This window comes from Pogona vitticeps, chromosome 2, assembly GCF_051106095.1.
Source record: "Pogona vitticeps strain Pit_001003342236 chromosome 2, PviZW2.1, whole genome shotgun sequence".
Taxonomy (NCBI): domain Eukaryota; kingdom Metazoa; phylum Chordata; class Lepidosauria; order Squamata; family Agamidae; genus Pogona; species Pogona vitticeps.
Genome location: NC_135784.1, coordinates 195,538,925 through 195,559,878, shown reverse-complemented (window position 1 = coordinate 195,559,878; position 20,954 = coordinate 195,538,925). Strand labels below are relative to the sequence as shown.

General features: G+C 42.0%; 1 protein-coding gene across 1 annotated transcript in view; it reads right to left on the bottom strand.

Moving 5' to 3' along the window:
• The window catches only part of IGFBP7 (insulin like growth factor binding protein 7), a 36,578-nt gene extending 19,033 nt beyond the window's left edge, over positions 1-17,545 (bottom strand). The window contains exon 1 of the mRNA XM_072991849.2: positions 16,913-17,545. Within this exon, the coding sequence (XP_072847950.2) occupies positions 16,913-17,366 (454 nt within the window). The 5' untranslated portion in view covers positions 17,367-17,545. The remainder of the gene's footprint in view (positions 1-16,912) is intronic.
• Between the last annotated feature and the right edge of the window lie 3,409 nt (positions 17,546-20,954).

The window sequence follows — 20,954 nt, the reverse complement described above, 5'->3', positions numbered from 1 at the left end:
ATTGCCGCTTCCATGTGTGTTTTGACTTAGAACAATATACCACACCCCTTTCTAAAGTTGTCCTACTCCTTTGCGGCACAATGCCAGGGCTACAGTTTTTTGGTATGATTCAGAGCGCTCCTAATTAGCTCACTCTGTAGTCCATGCAGATGGTTAGTCCACAAAATAGAGTTGTGAGTGGTGTTATCTGAGATGACAACCCTGTGATTTGATGGATTGTGGCACTGAAAGGAATGGTAAAGAACCCCTCTCCTCTATTTTCATCTACTCTACCATTCCAAATTTTGTTTTTTTCTTTTTGTCTATTGATGCAGTGCTATTCTGAATAAACAAGATACACTGGCAGTATTATGTGACCCGAGCTAGGTAGATATATTGCTGTTTTGCTCTATAATTTACTTTTTTTTTTAAAGGAAAATCAACATGGCTTGCTGAATAACATCTGCAGGGAAAGTCAGGGCAGGAAGAGAACTGCCATTAATTGAAAGGGGAACAAATCGGAGTAATACAAACACTTTTCTGGACCCTTCTCATAGGAGAAAAAACATCAATCAGTGTGAACGGAAGGCTTGCTCAAGTGAAATAGATCGCATGAAAGATAAGAATCTTCTAAATGTGAACCAGACCACTCCAACTTCCCCCATCTGGAGGTGCCTTTTATTCGTTTTTTTCACTTAGCACCCAAACAACTGGTGTCCGACTCTTCATGATCCCATGGTTCAGAGCACGCCAGGCCTTCCTGTCTTCCACTGCCTCCCGGAATTTGGTCAAATTCATGTTGGTAGCCTCGATGACACTGTCCAACCATCTCGTCCTCTGTCATCCCCCCCTTTCTCTTGCCTTCACACTTCCCCAGCACCAGGGTCTTTTCCAGGGAGTTTTCTCTTCTCAGATCTCCGTGTACAACCTGACAATTTCTAGCTGCTCCATTCTGGATGAAACAAAGATTTCAAACTATTTTTAATGTCAGCCCCATACACAGTGTGCTCCCAACAATGTGTGCTTTTGGGTCACCATGACCCAAAAATAGGCCATCATGACAACTGCTCTAGAAGGGACAGTGCATGACAAATGCTGTTTCTACTTCTTTTGATGCTGGTTACTATACTATTTGAGGCAATGCAGGACCCCTAAATTAGAAATCCTGTAATGAAATCCTGTATATGGATCTAGCTAGGAAATAGTTACACACAGATGGTTGCTGAAACCCCATGATCTGTAATGAACGTTGATTGTTTTAAGTGTTTTGGAATGTTTTAAAATAAGTGCTATTTTTTCATGCATTAAAAGCAATATCCTAGCAATACTGTCTTGTTCTTGGGACAGGAAATGCCAATTACAGTTTACGTTTGTGTGAAATAGTTACAAAAACTGCAGGATGTTAGTGGAGCACTTGTATCCTGTTGTGTTGTGCTCAGAGATCCAACTGTGAAAGGCTACAATATTCCACAACAAAGGACATTCCTGTTCATTACACAGGAAACATAAGCGGAAGCTCTTTGGTCTCAGTGACAACTGGTCCGAGATTTTGATTGTCCCTGCCTTCTAGAAGGTTTTCTAATAATTTCTGGCCTTACCTTTACCACCCAGGACAAAAAAAACAGTCAATGTAAAATGCCCAATGTCTTGCTTAAACAATACCATCTGAAGCAAGGCAAATCTAAGTAATTCTGCAGTCAAGCAAACAGCTCCTAGGTTATGCCAAAGTAGGATGATATCAGCTGCAATCCTATGCAGACTAAGCAACATCGAAAATTACAGGTTTCTGAGTTTAGGAAGTGCCTAGGTCTGCACAGGATGATCCTGTTTGGCAGAAAAATATGTCTAAAAGTCTGCAGAGCAGACAAAAAAAGTTAACCTTCTGGTTCCAGTATCAGAGGCACAGAACTGGAAATCAGAAAGTTAGTGGGAAATTATTAATTTAACCATTAATAATACAAATCCAATTAAATTATGTTTACATTTCTTCTTTGTTCACTTCAGAACCACCATAGTACAATCAATAAACACATTACGTAGTTTTCATGCAATAGTGGGCAGCATCAAGAGTATTTGGGCCAGGTAGCTTCAAGTCTTTCATGATGCAGGTCGAGGGGCATAGCGTACACTGATACCGATGTGGTTGCATCTTTTTCTTTACACTTTTCACTTGTGCACATTAGTGCACAAGTCCTATTTTCTCAGGCTCATCTTGGTTCTGCCAACTCCACTCTGTAGCCTAAGAAGTGACTTCCACTTAACTCAGTTGTCCATAGGGCTGCAGGTTAGACTTTCCTGGGGTTCATCCACTTTAAGAGGTGGACAGCACTTTCTTTCCACATTATAGTTCTGGCAGTCTCTGCCTCAAGATTCTGGGGGGAAAACTTTTCCTTGATGTTAATTTGGGAAGGGCAGAATGGTAGTCAAAGAATGGATACACATTCAATGCAGATGCTTTGACTCTTTCACTATTAGGTGCCACCTCTCACTGTATGTCACTGGGAGCCATGGCTGCTAGATAATTGACTTTGTCAATGGGGTTTGGATTGAGGCACCCAGTAATGACTTTGCAATTTTTATTGAGAACCAAGGCTACTTGTTTTGAATGGGTTTAACTATACCACACTGGACTGGTGTATTCACCTGTGAAGTATCATGGGGCCTGCGGCTGTAATTCTCAGTGTTTGCATGTCCTAGCTGGTTCCTAACAGCTTCTGCAAATATTGTTCCTTCAGCAGGTTTTTGCTTCCTGTTTTGGGCATTGTTTTTTTATAGGCCAGCATATGATACAAAACAGCACCTAGGTATTTAGAGGGGAAGCATTGATCTAGTTAGGCACCCTTTCAAGTTAACCTGAGATATTTTGAGATGGCTGCTTATTTCTTAGATGAAAAGTACATATTTGAGTCTTGGCAGGGTTGAGTGTAAAATTGATTTCTAACATAATATACACCAAGTTCTCTCAATGCATTTAATATTTTTTCCTACCATCTCAAACCTGTTTGACTGAGCAGCAAGTGTGATATGATCTGCACAAATAATACTTTCAGTGCCATGAAGAAGTTGACAATCATTGGTGTGTGGACATTAAACAAAATAGGAGCCAGCAAGCTGCCTTAGGGTAGTAGGCCAGTGGTTCCCAACCTTGGGTCCCCAGACGTTCTTTGACTAAAACTCCCAGAAGCCCTTGCCACTAAGCTGTACTGGTCAGGATTCTTGGGAGCTGTCGTCCAAGAACATCTGTGGGCCCCAGTTGGGAGCCACTGGAGCAGAGCATTCTTTCAAGTCCTCCATCAGTTGCATTCATTGTCTTTGAAAATTAACCAAAAAAAATCTGCTGATTTGCAAAAGGGGTTGCTATTGTGTTAGTCAGCTTATAATCTTGGTTAGGTTACAGACTTTTGGCAGTAATACTAGATGGTGAACAGTGTCACAGGCAGCTGAGAGGTCAACAAAAGCTATCCCCACGATCTCCCTAATTTCAACGCCATCTTCAATATGTTGTGTTAAATTGTAGGATTTGTGCTGTACTATTCTTCTGACATCTAAAGTCAACTTGTTGTAAGATGAGGAGTGGTTTCACCTCTTCCATTAAACTCTTGAGAATCATTATTTTCAACACTCTGCAATGTGACAAAATAGTGAGATTGGCCTGTTTTTTTTTTTTAATCTATGAGTTTTTCACCAGGTTTCAAAACAGCAACCACTGATGACTTCCTCCAAATTTTCAGGATCCTAAGACAGTCAAGACAGTTATTTAAAAAATTAAGCAGCCTCCCTTTTTTTACTTTGTCAAAATATTTTATCTGTTCTACACAGATATCATCTAGGCTTGATGTCTTGCTATTTCTGCAGCTACAAACAGATTTTTCCAATTTGCTTAATCTGAATAGTCTTGCGATTAGTCTTCACTTGCTTGCTCCTTCCAAGTCTTAAGTCCTGATTTCTTATGGCGATGTTCAGATCTGCTATTAATGAAGGACTGATGGGCTATTGGATTTGGTGAAGTGTTTGCATCAGTATGGCCTTTAGTAGGGTCATTCTTAAACCACTTTAATAATCTCCAAGGCTTCTGACTGTTTCCTGACATGTTCAGTTCCTCCATGAGTTACTCAACTGTCTCCTTTAGCTTCTGAAACTGGAGAAATGAAATGCTGCCCAGCCAATATGGTTCTAACTCAAACGATTTTATTCAAATTATGAAAAGTAATTATTCATTTGGGTGCCTATTCCTGATGTTAACCCTTGGAGGTAATTGGTTCTTTATCATCAGAGCACGGGCAGTCAGGATGATCTTTTCATCACCTTGACAAACTGATCATTAGAGCTAGATGAATGTTCAGTATAATTCCATCCAATACTGTGCTGAACTTCTGCTGGTTGACAGAAGCAATAAGAGGAAAGCAACAATACATATTGAACAATACATCAAGATAAAACGAAAAGTTCCTTCTACCCAACGTTTTGAGTGAGCTCTGAGGTATTTTGTGACTGAACTGAAATTAATTCCACCAGAATTTTGTTGCAGAATTCATAAAAAAACAAACTAACTAAACTGGTCATTGGTGTTCCATGATACTGCCACCTGAAAAGTTGTAAAAAATGCCTCTGAGTTCCAGCTATTTGCCATGGCCATTTTTTTCCTAACATAAAGCAAAAATTGTACCCAAAACTGTCTGGTGCAGGAGGATTAACGGCACATGCAGTTTGAACCACGTTCTGCAGCTACATTTACAAAGCCAAAAATTATAGTACGGTTGTAAAAAAAAATCTGCATCAAGGAAACAGACATGACAGAAAATCATCAGCAGTGATGCAGTTATAAACTTCCATTGCACTTGCTGGAACTCCTTGTCAAATACTGTATACAGTATTAGATACAGGTTCTCACTAAGAGTGGCCATGTATCTTTGAGAAAGCATTCCAGTTGCTGAGGTCAACAAGACTTTTTCTAGCAAACTAATTTATTTTGCTTACTTCATCGACCTTGGATCCCTGGGAACTCCAAGCCTATCTTGTGAACCATGGATAACAAGCAGCAGATTTAACATGCAAGGGCCCCATTATTGTGAAACTATGTGATCGCACCTGGGAGGTCGAGTCCATCAAAACACCGCCCCCTCAGGTCATGCAAGCTGGAGGATACTGGGGGGGGGGGCGCGGAGATCTCTTGATCTGTAACTAATTAAAAAGTACTTTGTGTGAACAGAATGTTGGCCAATTTTGCAGAAAATCGGTAATTTCTCTTACATACTTTCCCCCAAAGCACTAAATGTTTAGTCCCAACAAAAATTAAGAATGGATTAAATGCAGAAGAAAGAACAATATTATTATAATAACCTCAAGGAGCTTGTGCACTGGGCATCATTCCAAAGTCCTGATTCAGCAAAGGATACATGCTTGCTTGCCTGAAAACATTTAGAGCGAAAGCACATGTTTAGAGGATTACTGGAAGCAAAGCCTCGTTGCCCTGAGTGATAAGGCATTAACTGCATTATACAACAGTCAGGGGTCGTTAAAAGGCTTATGATTTTCTTCTGCCCCTCTGTTAGGCTAATATCATCAGGTTTGTGGAAAGGATTTCACATGGAACTTCTTAGGTTGATTGCAAACAGCAATTCTGTACAATGTCTCACTCTTTGTCTCCAGCCTGATAATGGGGGTATCATTACGATTGTTCTGCACCGTAATGCCATGCATTTGCAGTTCCCACCCTGTATCACTAGCTGCTGGACAAGGGGAAGGAAACACAATGCAATTAAATAATACGATTTGTAATGATTATACATCACGGGCAGAGAATGGTAGCTCAGTGACTTAATGGCTGAAATCCTATTGCAAATCAGGACAGATCTATTATGAAACTAAGCTTCAGGGCTCCTTAACTTAGAGAGGCCCCAGAAATGACTTTAGCCCACTAACAAAAAAAAAATTGTGGTAATCTGTTGTGGAACATGCCCATTGAAGAAGACAGCAGTGATTACCCACACCTTCTTTCTGGTGGCGAAGCCCCCTTCACAACCAGCTTCAGGGCACAAAAAAATGTAGACCCGCCACTGATCACATAGTTATGGAAACAGCACAGCTTTCAGCTGCAAACTGGTATAAATTAAAAAAATCACTGAAGGCATTGCCTGCTTCAGGCTGAGGTACGTAAGTCAATATGCAACAGGTAACATCTACAGAGATGTCTTAACTTATGCCAATTTGCTTCCAAAGGTTATGCCATTTGCCTAACTATGCAACAGGATTTCTGACGTATTTATCACCAAGTGCAATTTCCACCCTTACTCTACAGGAGGCAGGAAATAAGCTGGGTGGGGACAGAGTGATCCAGGAGAGGACTGACAGGAAGGCTCAAGGGCAGTGTCAGGTAGGATAAAGCTTGGTCCACAAGTAACTTTTCCAGAGATTAGATAATTTATTTTTTTGGACTACAACTCTCAGAAGTCTCCAATTAGCATCTATGCCGGCTGGGATATTCTACAAGGCATAGTTCAAAAGAAATCAAACCACAATCTATTTTAAAGCTCCGTCTATTTCTCTGCTACAATTTCTCCCCAATGAATGTTATTATACAACAGGATAGAACAAACCCAGAGGGACAAGACATTCAGCATCAGCAATCATCTGTAAAAGCAGGCCAGTTACCAAACAGAAAAATACCTAGGTGTCAGCAAAGGCTCCATGTTCAGTTTCAAAAATCACAGAGCCCTGAAATGTTAATCCTTCTGCTAGTGAACCATGGCATTCTGTTGGAAATCATCTGGATTTCCCACCGTCTGACTGCTCTTCAGAGAAAACCTACCTCTCAAGACACAAGTCTGTGGTAGACATCCTTTCTATCTCTACTCTGATGGACTAGTTAAGTATGTACTGTGTAATGGATCTGCTCCTTGGGAGTTTTCAAGGATCATTTTATGGACTTTTAAAATACTGTATTCTATCCTATTTAAGTTACAAGCAATATTTCTTAAAAATATGATTATACACATCAACACTAGAAAAATTATGAAGATCTGAGTCCTCCTCTGTTCATATTTCATAAAACAATTCCTCTGTTCTCTGTGACAACTTTTGCTTTCCATTTGCTAAACCAATACACTTGTGAATTAACAAATATTTCAAACAAACAAAAAGCATCTTATACTCACATGGAAACTGATCCTGAGACTTTTACTGCTGAACATGAAACATTTCATTAAGCTCCTTGACAAAAACTTAGAAGAATTTAAAGTGCCTGATCTCTAAAGACCCTAAAGATTCAAAACATTTTTAATCCCTCTTTTGATACTCAGGAATCTGAAACATTTTCTGAACCCTGCCTTGCCAATTAATACATTTTGAATGTTAAGTGCATTTCAAGACGAACTTATCTTTTTGCTATTTCATCTTGTCCTATAATATTTGCAATTCCAAATCTTACATGATGTGGCACATTTGATAACGGGATGGAACAAGCCTAACACTTAACAATTTTCTTTATAGCTATTTGGGGTCTCTTCCATAATCCAACATTGCTTTAGTGGTCTAATATCACTCAGACTCATTTTTAGATTGTGTGCAAAAATACTGTATGTCTTTTTCCTTTTTTTGTTCAGCTATGGAAGATACCCTTTGTTCAGTGATGGAAGATAGCCAACTAGAGCACCATATACAATCAAACATGGATTTTTAACACCACTCAAGTGGGATTGTGACCCAAGAGCAACATCTTCCTTCCAGCCAATAGGCAATGTGATTAATCTGGCCCCAGTTGGCTCACCTAGAGGGTGTAATAAATGTTTTCCTACCTTTTCTGATAGGAAGCTTGCCTCGTTTCTGTGTGCCTCAGCCCCTAGCCGGAAAGGAAACTTGTGTTTCAATATAGGGTGATGTTGGCGTTGGGGGAAGGAGTGGTATGCTATAGGACTGGCAACCCTCTAACTAGCAGGACAGAGAGAAACATTTCAATCAAGATCAGCAGAGGTGAAAACTGAAACCACACTTCCAGCTTTGGACTCTGCAGTCCTCCTCCTGAAACTGACTTCTAATAAAGGAACCTGGCCTGTGGACCTCACCATGATTTTTGGCATTTTTATGGATTTCTTTTCCTGCACTATTCACATCAATGGGGTGCCCCGACTGAGGAAGACATGTACAGGTTGAAAGCTAGCTTCGGCTGTACATTTTTTAAATGGCCTAATACAGGTTTTGCCTACTCTCATCTTTAAATTGTGTACAGTGACTGCATGGCTCTCCCCCCCCCCCAATTTTTGTTGAGCAATATCTAACCTAAAGTTTCCCACAGAGATAGCTAGCCAAGGCACATATTCCGACTTTCTTCCAACTTTATTAGGAATGTTTATTTTTATTGTGGGAGGGATAACATCACAAGACATCTGCAGGACAGAAAGTGGACTGCAGCATGTCTACGTGCCATTGAGCAGAAGTGATTTAAAAGGATTTTAAATTTTTAAACTGAGTGATCTGAGGGGCCAACGTAGAGGGCAATTCAATTACTGTACATTTAACCTGTGCTGCAACCTGAAGAACTGTGTTTATTATCTTTCTCAGGGGATCTACAAGGGGCATTAATAAAAAGTGACCAGATTGGTGGGGGTGACCACTGAAAGCAAAACAATAATAATTATGAGCCATTGTGCAGGTTCTGACTTGCAGGGGTATGCAATTTCATTTCCCCAAAACATTAACAATCCTAACTGTTAAATTAAAAGGTGGCTAAATGTGATTGTTTCTCCCTAGCAATCTGCATTGCAGGATCTTGAACCTTAAAATATTAACACAACCAGATGTTGTGTCACACTTTGCAGGAACTTTTCTGTCTTTTCTGTGCCATCATCTCTTCTATTGCTTTATACCAACTATACAGAGACCTACTAAACAGGTTATTACAATTTTAGTATGGCTACAAAATGCCTAAGTAACTATTAGATGCTGACTTGCATTTATATTCAAAAGACCACAATACAGATACTGTACAGTATTACACACATGTCTGCCAAACTAATTACATGTAATCTAACTGCAGGGATGCTAATGAAGGCTCTAGTGATCCATTACAGTCATTCAGATTGGGATGCTATTGTTTACGAAGCTCTTGGATGAGTTTAGATTCTGACTAGTAATAATACTGAGGTACTAATCACTGAATTGATCTCGCTTTTAATTGTATTGCCACTTTAGCTACTGAGATCACAGTTTAGTATGACACTAACGTGTTATTCTGTTGAACCTTTGGTAATGCAATAGATTTACATGTGCTGTGACGCTGTTTGTTGCTTATAAAGAACAAGACAGTGATTATTCTTTCCACATTTATCAGAGTCTCAAGGCTCCTCATGAACCACTCTGGGAGCCAGATTCTCAAGCCTGAAGCCTGTCTTCCCCAATCAAAGATTGTTAGTGGTTACATTGGGATGAGGCAACCAAAAGTTACATATGAACAGATTTATCCTCTTGGTATTACTGCTTAACCAATTCAAGTCTGAGACCTGGAACTGGTAAAAGATTTGGAGATTTAGCTCTGTGAGGCAGACGGATCGCCGTCTAAGAAGTACCTGACGGGGCCACTGTTAGATACAGGAAGCTGGACTAGATGGGCCCTTCGCCTGATCCAGCAGGGCTCTTCTTATGTTCTTATGTACCACCAGAATGGCTCACCAGTCATGACTTCAAGTCTCTCACACTGCTAGCAGATTTCCCACTTTCAGGTCACTACTGACCTATTGTGAGCAATAAAACTTGCTACTGCTCTGCTTAGATACTGAAGGTTCTCCAAGGCCCCTTTCTTTGGCCATTTTCAAGCATATTTCTAGCTTGTGTGGTCCTGTCCATATTTTCCTTTGATCTGTATATTTTTTTCAGGACACACTTAACAATGAGCACTAATTTTATTTTGTTACACTTTGAAAATGCCACCTCCAAGAATTCTACTTGGACCCTGTGAGAAGATGCTTGAAATCTCCCTTACAGTTTATCCTCAAATACAAGATTCAGTGTCATGCTCAAGGAAGGGCCATCAGATGCACACTTATTAACTGGTACATCTCCATTGTCATAAACTTTTTCTTCTTAAATACAAATAGCAAGAATACTATGGAAGGCAAATCTGCATTGCCTTAAACCCAGCATTTAACTCGTCATAGTAATTATTCCTTTGAATTTCTGATCTGGACAATCTTCCCCACTCATCTTCGATGGCATCGCAGTGCACAAACATCTCTCAATACTAACAATAAGGAAATTCACACATACGAACAACAGGATGAAAACAAACAGATAGCCATACAGGAATTTCTCTTTCAAAATCATTTTTAAAGGCAAGAATAGCCAGACAAGATCACAGAGCAAAACACCACAATTCCTACTACTGACACCTGACGTTGCGCTATGCTCAAGTACTGGCACAAGGGTTGTGTCAGTTGATTAGGTAGACTTGCATTAAATGTGAATGAAAAACAAAATCAAAGAAGATATTAATCACTCTGGCTTGAGTCTGGATTCTGGTTTAAGGATGCCATTCCATTATATTGTGTACAAGCCAGCTCCTGGCCTTGACTCTATTAAAGATAAAGGGCTAAATCCAATTGGCAATCCCAACAAAAGTAGTCTCATGGCATCAATGGGACTTGCATGTGTGTTGTGAATGAACAAGTCCCATTCATAATAGGCCTCTTCTAGTTAACGCTGACAATTGGATTTTGCCCAAAGTTAATTTGCACTTCCTTCATTATTTCAAAAAGGCACTACCAATGTTGGGTAAAATCCAGCTTTATTCATGTTGCTTAAGAGACAGATTGTGAATTACTTAAATTCGCTTTCGTGGGCAGCCAGCTCTCATAAATATGAACATTTGATGGGTGGCCAAATGGAAATGCTGCTTTCCAAGAGTTCGGCAGCATCCTTCCAGTGTGGGCTGCTGTTTCAAATTCATAGCATGACAGGCAGCTTAGCGTGAATGAAGAAAGGGATTTATTTATTTCATAAAGAGAGTCTGCACATTCTAATCTGTCATGTTTCCTGTGGAAAATACGAACGCCAGTGAGCTCCCCAAGGTTCACTGGAACTGGAAGGAAAGCCCTTGACTCAATTCATTGTCTTCCTGAACATCGATGTCTAACCTGCCATGTGTTTTGGATGACTTTCTCTTGTTAAATGTCCCCTTACAGATCTCACTGAACAGAACTAGATCAGGTGACCCCTGAGAAAAATGTTAACCTTCCGTGACAAATATCCACATATGCACTGTTTGTGTGTAAGGCAAACACGGGGAAAAAATGATAATATAGTAGAGTAGCTACCCCATTCCTCTCCACTCAAATGAACTGACAGAAAAGTGAGAAATACATATTTTCAGGACACACTGTGTGGATCAGATGGCTACCTCAAGTGAAATACAAACTGGCCCAAATCCTGTGATTCAATGGGCAGTAGAGCAGGCCCACTGAATGAATGGGGATTTAGTGAATCAACTCCTCTGTAAGCTCCTTTGATTTAAATGGGCCCACTCCGATGGCAAATTACTATGTTAAAGTAAGTCACAGTTAGAGTATGCCTATCTGAATCAACAGAACTATATCCACATTGATTTCATGGGCTTTCTCTAATGCTATTTATTATGCTAAGCAAAAGGGTTTTAGTAATGGAGAGCTCATGGTACCATGAAGACAGGCAGTCATGCAGCGTTTCCCACAATTGCACTGGCAAGTTTGCCACATCAGACCAATTTGCTCCTTCCCAGCAACAGAAACCATACAGTAGTTTCCCCCAAGTGCTTTCAATAGCCAGCCTCTCCTCAGTCCTCAAACCATTCTCCTTCTCTGGCCAAACTCCCAGCCCCTAAGTGAGGCTTAGCATGGCACACCTTGTTAATAAATGTAGTTGTAGGGGTAGCCATGTTAGCCTGTGCAAGCATTATAGGCAAGAGCAAAATAGTCTGATGAAGTGGACTTGTTTGTGAAAGCTCAAATAAAAAAACATATACTTAAGTTAGTATTTAAGGTGCCACCACATTTTTTTTAAAAAAACTTGTTATTTCTATTTTGCTTTTACCTATGATACTAGTTAATAGAGGCTGTGGAGAGTTGCAGTGAGGCACCAACAAGAAATGACGAAAGTCTGTGGATCTGTACCTGTGAACTAACTAATCATAAGACACTAGCACAGAAGATGTTCTTGAATCACAAAAGCCAAGGAATTAACAAGAAATAAATGATTTAAACTATTCAACCTCCAGATTCTGACATTTGTAATGAAACATGAGTCTTATTAAAGATATATATGCACAATGCCAACAAAGTCTACAAAGAAACAATGTGACTCAAATTAAAATGATGTGAATTTGTGGTGAAATAATTTAATACCACTTCGTCTTTAAGAAATTTTATCATTCTTAACCAACTGATATGAGTGCTCTTCTGGCTGAACTGTTTTCTCTCTGCCTTTAGCTTCATTAGTGCCAAGTCATGGGAAGAATATTAGCTCTTTCAACATTTTAAAACAGGCCTTCTGGACAGCTGCAACTCAAGGGAAACAAAAGGAAATATTTGCCCCCACAATTTCTAATTAAATTAGAGAATTTACTCCCCCAGGAAGTGTCTGTCTTTTAGAAGACTGTGTGAAGGATTACATGCATACATGGAGGATGGGCCCATTCAATGGCTAATAATCACAGCAAATGAATCTAATTTCCACATTCAGGGGCAGTATATTTCTGAGGGCTCGATCAGACAGACATTTCTGCTGTTTGGTGTGCTATGAGGATAGGCTGATTCCCCCCCCCCCGCCGCCCCTGATGATCAGACAATGTAATTGCTATTGTGAACCATTTTGTCCTCCGAGTACTCCTTACAATGCCTTACTGAGCCCGTCAGGGATTTCTATTTGTGGTGTGGGTAAGTTCGCCCTAGTTTGGTCTGTTTCCAGCACATGCAATAACTGGGAATGGACCAAGAAGTGAGTGGTTTTGGCTGTGGGCAGCTTCTCGATCAGCACTTTCAGCAAGGCAAAGGAATTTTTTTAAAAAATCTAAGTGATGGAGTGCATCAGCAATAATGCAACAGAGAAAATAACAATAATTTCACTTCCTCTGCCCCTCTGCTGAGGAGCAGGCGAAATGTTCAGTTTAGATTCTATTTGGATGTTAGGATTGCACCCAATGGCATATCACACCTCCCCCTGACCTCAAGAAACTCTATTTAGACTGCAAAGGCCTGCTTCAAAAGAGCGAGTGTAGATGATCCCGACGTCAGTCAAGAAAAAAGTTGGAGAACGGCTGTTCTTGTGGCCCCAGTCTTCCACCTCTTCCAACCATATCCCTTCATTCCCACTTCTTTTGAGACCTCTGCTTTAAAGAAAGACACACACAGCTCTATGATTGAATAAAGAAAGGCTTGCCTGCACTTTTTACCCAGCATGGAGTAACTGCAGCCTATCATCACATGCTTGGAAGAAAGAAAAAAAAAACAGGGCTTCTTCCCAGAACATCAAGTAGGGCTCTGGTACAAGCCTAACCCCCACCATTCTTGAGAACACCCTTCTAAGGAGTTTCTCCTCCTTGAACCTCATTAACATATACATTTATACCTTTGCTACTGGTCTTCGTTAAAGCAGCACTCTTTAACATATTCAGTATTAAACCAATGAACATAGAGAGCATATTACTGAAAACTCAACGTATGAAAAAGCAAAACATGCCATCATAAACATGGTCTCTGCATTTCCTCTGCTATAATTCGAATAAAGTAATTAACACTGTCATGTTAACGTTCTATTCCAGGCCAAGAATACTGTATTCCTGGTCCTCAAAACAGAAAAGACAAAGCTCATGACAATCTGGGCTGACAGATAAATGCCTAAGAAATGTCTTGTTTTAAGTTCCATCCTCAGCTATGCTTGCTTGAAAGAATCATGACTTTTTATACCTCTCCCACTGATCTTTGTTTGTTCTACAAAAGCCTACCTGTAAGTTATCACTTTGGATTCCATACTTACAGTACATGCTCATGTGTGGGCATGTTTTCTCTGCTAAAGGAATAAACACCCTTTCCGAAACCTCCTGCCTCCAAGGTTATTTTTCTATGATAAAAGGTCTAAACACTTCCTTGACAGATTTCTGAGAACACAATCTTGGTATTTAAACAGTTAAGACACTTAATTAAACCCTTAGAGCATGCAATGGTTCTTGGTATCTCTTTCACCACTACTGCGCTCTGAAACCCAGACTACAAACAACGGTACCTGCCAACTACAGCGGTAGGTGGCTACAAGACAGCTTCTGGTAGGAATGATAAAGATCAATGATTAAAAAAAATCTATTTGATTTAAATCAACATTTAATTTTAAAAACTGATTTTGATTTAAATTGCCAGAAAAAAAAACTAAAAACTCTTTAAAATAGAAATCATGATTTCAAATCAAGCTGATTTAAATCAAATCTGGCCTGGTCAATCTCTGTCCCATAAACACTTAGAATTCCTATGAGAGTCATGTCCAACTGGCGTACAGGTGAAACCCTGGCTAGGACCTGCCAAAGTTATTAACAGCATGATAACAAACTATTTTCACTTTGTCTATTATCCGTATCTTCATCTGCTCATGGGAATATTGTGCAAATAGACAGTATTTGCACTGCTGTGCCTGAGGAAGCAGATGCTTCTCCGCAGTTTTCTTTTCTTTTGGCAACATGCTAAAATAGACTTCTTTGGAAACCACATGTTCAAACATAGTCTCATCCTAAACACACAGAAAGTGGAAGCAGTCCTATTAAAACTGTGTTTTCCAATCCACTGTCTTCTAGTTGTGTTGAGTTACTATGGTCATCTCATCACCCGCTAGCAGGACCTTTGGCAATGTCTGCTGGAGATGATGAGATCTGTAATCTATAACAGTGGTTCCCAAACTTGGGTCACCCAGATGTTCTCAGACTACAACTCCCAGAAACCCCAACCAGCACATCTGGTGATGAAGTCCTGTGTGGCTCTAGGCATGTTGAATGGTTCTGGAGTGCCACCAGAATGCAGAATTAATCAGTGCTGTGTACTTTCCACCAAGGAAATCCTGGTGGCTATAAATTGGAATCAACTTGACAGTATTATTATGAGAACAATTCTTACTTTCCTGTTATGGACCTCTTAGTTCCGTCACACATTTTTGTCATGTTTGGGAGCAGTGTCTTTTCCCTCATTTGCCACAATAAGCTCGCCAACCTTTATTGTGAAGTCGGAGATCAGAGGAGCCTTGCATCCTTATTAATTTCCAGGTTTCATTGCCTGAACATACACTGTATAACATTAAATCACACACTATTTCAGAAGTGTTGAAATGAATTCATTTCAATGGAGATAAGCACACCTATGTTTGCAGAAGAACGGGGCATCGGCTGACAATGTAATGCTGTTTACAAAACATGCCATCCCAACAGATCTGGGAAAACAATGGAATATCTTAATTATTCTCCCCAAAGTCTAGCCACTATAAAGGATGCCTGAACAAATCACAAGTGGAAAGGAATTTCAGAGCTGAAACTGTCAACACTGCTCTGTGCCCTTTGCTGTTCTCTTATTGTTCTAAGGTAAAAGGTCTCAATCTCTGCACTTAAGAGACTGCATTTGGCCCAAGCGAACCATGAATGTAAAGTGCCTTTTAGTGCATACAGAGGAGTTTAGGCCAGACTTTACCGATTCACACTCCAGGAGCATCTTTTCCTTTTCGAATCTGGCCTGCTTGCTACTTCAGCTTTCAGAGTTGGCGAGACTGTGCCTGAGGGTGGGGAGGGCACTCCTTCAGCCTGAGACAAGCGCACAGCGCCAACCCTTTCACTGCCCAGCTTCAAGTGCCAAGGGATCCTCAGCAAACTGGCCTCCCTCAGGCTCCCATATCACTGGGACAACAAGCAATAAGGTGCAGTCCTCTAAACAGATGCCTGGTGCTGCAGTTTTAGTTTCCCACATCCCTGCTGCAACGCTGGTCTGGAGCATGGCGGGACGCTGAAGTGGTGCCAAACGATGCCTGGTGCTATTCAGCACCGTGCCAATTATGCGATAACTGTTTTAAATGGAACACCCAAGACATGCACCAACTCTTCCCACTGCTGGCTAACCTCCTGTGGGCAGCCCTAACATTGTGTGAGATAATAACAACCAGGGTTGCCAGTGTGGTGTAGTGACAGACTACAACTCAGGAGGAGTCCTTGGTTCATATCCTTGCTCTGCCATCGAAAGTCTCCAAGGAATGGCAGGGATAGAATCACTCTCTATATATGTCGCATAAACTGAAAACCCTATTTGGATGGCCATCAGTTCCCTACTATGATCTCTTGCAAGTACAGCCAGCCTGTGCAGAAGGCAATGGAAAACCACCTCCAAGTACTGTATTCTCTATCTGGAAAACCCTGAAAAGCGTTGCCGAAAGTCAGAATTGACTTGGCGGCACACCACTATTATTTTAAGTTGAATGCAACTTGATTGCACCTGATGCCGGTAACAATCCTGCTTGAGGTACCACCACTATCCAGGGTGTGCAGCAGGGGGGCATTCGTGGGTTTTATGTAAACACGCCCAGAAGCGGATACTGAGAGGTTTCTGAGGTTTCGTTGACTTTTCTGTAGTAAGTATAGTAGCACCCTATTGTGCACAAGATTAAACGCTCTTTTACTATTCTTGCTGTTACTATTCCCACAGTATTTGTAGTTTTTAAAAGTAAGCATTTCTGAACGACCGGCTTCCCTGACAGACCTTGCTTGAGAAGCCAGATTAGATGAGAGGCCACCGCCTCGCCCCTGCGCGGCGCCCCCCCCCCTCCGCACCTTTGCTTGGCGCCAAGTCCCTCCGCGTGGGCCCTGGGCGCATAAAGGAGGGCGCGCGCCCAGGGCGGCGGCCCGGGCTGCTCCCTGCGCGCGCCGCGCCCACCCACCCACCGACCCGGGCCCTACCTTGTTCGCAAGGCCCCTTGCTGCGCTGCCCGACGGGGCGCTCGCCTCGGCTCTCGGCGCGCAGGCTGGCCGCCCGCAGCTGACAGGGGCTGGGGTAGGTGAGGCCGTCGCTGCCGCACACCGGGTAGCGGCTCTTGCAGACGCAGACGCCGGTGGCCCGGCTTTTGGGGGGGCGGCGGCGGCACTCCAGGCCGGTGGCGCAGCGTCCCCAGCCGACGGGGCTCCCGCCAGAGGAGACGCCGAAGCCGCACGCCTCGCCCTCGCCGCGGGCGCAGCGCCAGCAGCAGCCGCAGCTGTCGCGCACCTTGCCCAGCGGGCAGCCTCGGGCGGGCAGCGCGGGGCACTCGGCGGGCGCGCAAGGCGGGCAGCCGGTGCCGTTCGGCTCCCCGGGGGACGCGGAGCAGCAGTAACAGAGGAGCAGCAGGCAGGACGGGGCGAACCAGAGACCCGACATAGTGAACGGAGGAGACGCTGCCGCTGGCACTGCTTGGTGCCGGGGTTGGAGCTTTACTTGCTGGGTTAAGGCGAGCAAGAAAGACCCGGGGCGGGAAACTCCACCCCCGCTCCACGCCCGTCGGCCGGCGTGCCTGAATGCGAGAGGCGCCCTAAACAGGAATTATGATCCGCTTGGATGCCGACAGAAAGTGCTTGTGCGATCCCTACTTCGAGTCGACCAAAGGAATGCGGCGGTACCGGGTTCTGGAGGGACATTGGCGGGGGCGAGTGACACTGCCAGGGTCACCTCATGTGTGCCAAGCCAGGCTGACCGACGTTAAAAGACGGATTTGGACAAATTTAGTAGAGAAGGCACGAATCCGCAGGATTTCATATGATTTTTCGATGAAATCCTCCCCAGACAACCCTCACATCATAGAAACCCTCGTCTATGTCCACAGACTGCAACACAGAAATCATGTGCATGGCTCTGCAGCAGAGCAAACACATGGGCCGAACACATTTGCTACCGTATTTACATAGGATCATCCTGAAGCCACTGTGCAATCATAGGCCCCATCAGCACCCACAGATCACACCACAGACATTGTGGGTCCCTCAGTGCATGACTCTGCAATGGCGCAAAACATAGATCCAGCGCATGGATCCACTTGATTTTCACCTTAGATTATCATGCCCACGTTTTTTGCATTACTGTATACCGGTGCTATGAACTGAGTTATATGTGATGTTTATTCTGAAGTTTATTGACACAGATGTGTTTAGTGATTCAGCATGTTTACAGGTGCTCCCTCTGAAGACAAAGATGATTCAAGAGGAATCTTGCCAGGGATCTAAGATTATTCCCACTCTAGTAGTGAAGGGAAGTATAAGACCTGTGGGTTTTAGTGGTTCATTCTTTGAGCATGAAAGTTAGTGTGAGTGCTTCATCAAGAAAATCTTGGTCAATATTAATCTTTGCCCAGGACTCATGTTCAAGAGGCTTGATACGTACTGGGCTCATCTGGTTATTTGGGATTTTGATGGTTCAGTCTATTGGCAGAGATGGGATGCATAACTTGATCATAGTTTGGGTAGGATCCCAATTTAAACTCATGTGGTCCACAAGGATCTGTGCCACAATTTTTTTCCCATCATGAAAATGCCATGTGGTGAGCGGCTGGTTTTTTTCTTCCTTACATGGGAATGCCATATAATGATTGTATGGATCGACAAAACCCTGTGCTTTGGATACACATAGTCATCTGGTTCTGTAAGAGTGAGTGTCCAATCGGGTTCTGTAAGAACCAGAGGCTCAGATCCAGGCACTTACATAAGACGAGCCCTTTTTAATGGTACCGAGCATGGAATTGACCTTCTTCACTGCTGCCGCACACTGGGTTGACACATTCATCAAGCTGTCCACCAACACACCAAAGTCTCTTTCCTGATCCATCACAGACAGCTCAGAACCCATTAGCTGATAAAGTTTTGAATTTTTTACCCCAATGTGCATTACTTTACATTTTCTTATATTTGCCGTCCATTCTCCCAGTTTGGAGAGTCCACCTGGAAAAGTTTTGTGTCATCTCTAAACTTGGCCACCTCACTGCTTATCCTTTTCTCTAGGTCATTTATGAACAGGTTGAAAAGCACTGGTCCCAGGACAGATCCCTGGGGCACACTGCTTTTCACGTGTCTCCATTGTGAAAATTGTCCATTGACACCTACTCTCTGTTTCCTGATTCTCAACCAATTCTTAATCCATAAGAAGACCTGCCCTCTTATCCTGACTGTGGAGTTTTCTCAGCAGCCTTTGGTGAGGGACCATGTCAAACGCTTTCTGAAAATCAAGATAGACAATACCCACTGGTTTGCCCGCATCTACATGCCTGTTGACCTTTTCAAAGAATTCTAAAAGGTTTGTGAGGCAAGACTTACTCTTATAGAAGCCATGCTGATTTTCCCTCAGCAAGGCTTGTTCTTCTATGGGTTTTAAGATTTTATCTTGGATTAAGCTTTCCACCATCTTCCCTGGAACAGACGTTAGGATAACTGGCCTGTGGTTTCCCAGGTCCCCCCTCCTTCCCTTTTTAAAAATTGGCGTGGCATGTGCTATACTCCAGTCCTCTGGCACTGTAGCCTTTTTAAGGGACAAGTTGTATATTTTAGTTAAAAGATCATCTTGCACAATGCTGACATGCATTGAGGGACACATGATTTCAATTTTTTTGACTGTGTACACTGATAGGACCCCTAACAAAATGGCGGTTAGGTAGGTATTCTATGTTAGATTCATGTAGATCATTGACAATCTTCACCAAGTTCTTTGTGTTCCATGGCACATTTGTAGTTCGGTAGTTGTGTGGGTTTTTTCTTTCCTTTTTTAATCATTGTGCATACATGGAAGAGATATACAAGTTGTGGTGGTTTGAGAAGAATCCCATGTAAACATCATATGGATCCATGCAAATCCATGCCTCAGATACATGTAGTCGTGCCGGGAAATGAGGAAACTTATTTTTATGAGCTAGTTTAGGAATATGCTTGCTATATGTGACTTGATCATGATTAAGATGGTGATTTAGTATATAGTATATGACAATGAAAAAACAAACAAACAGAAGGGTCCATGAAGACGTGTGTCTGGGCTCCATTTTATTATCCCATGCTGGCATCATGAAACAAAAGAGACTGTGGTCTGGCAAAGCATGTATCCTGGAAAATCCATGCTTTGGATTCATATTTTTGTGAACTATCTGTGATTTTCATACTTCAGTACAAAGCATGGGTGACATCCATAGAATCCAGGCAAGGATTCTACAGGTTCATGTATATCGGCAGCTTGGATCCATTATTTTCTTTTATGGTGACCCAGGGAAGTACAGTGATCTGTGATTCTTATAATTCAGTCTGTGTGGACAGGTGAAACATGATTCTAGGTGAGTTCAGAAGGAACATGTGTTGAAATCCTCTGGATCCATGAAGATCCATACCTTGGATACATGTCACTGCATCATTACATTCCCTGGAAATGAGAAATGTACGTATTCTGTGCTCATATAAGATACCTCTGATCTGACAGTTATTTAGTAAGAGTGACATAAAAGAAATAAATGGATCCATGACAAAATATTTCTCATAAACATGTTTTATGAGAACCTTGGTACTGTGCTGCTTGCTCAAAGGTATACAGACTTGCACCTTCAAAGTCTGTGTGTGCAGATATAACTTATGACTTGATGATGGCTTAAAAATTATGTGGATGTATGAAGAGCCATGCCTTGGAGGCATGGTTTTCTTCCATTGCAAAACCATGTACTGAAAGATCCATGATTTCTGTGGTGTAATCTGTGGGCACAGATGGGACCTATGACAGGACAGAGATTTTGGGATGACGTGTGAGTATGTTCTCTGTCGTCGAGTCATAATTAACTTATAGCAACCCTAGCCCTAAAATAATAATGAAGAGTCTTGTGGAATCTTAACTACTAACAAGTTTTATTTGGCATGGTTTTTAGTGGACTGCTGCTCATATCAGGTGCATCTGAAGAAGCAAGCTTTGATAAATATCACGTATAAGTTAAAGAAGACTTGTCTTATAAAT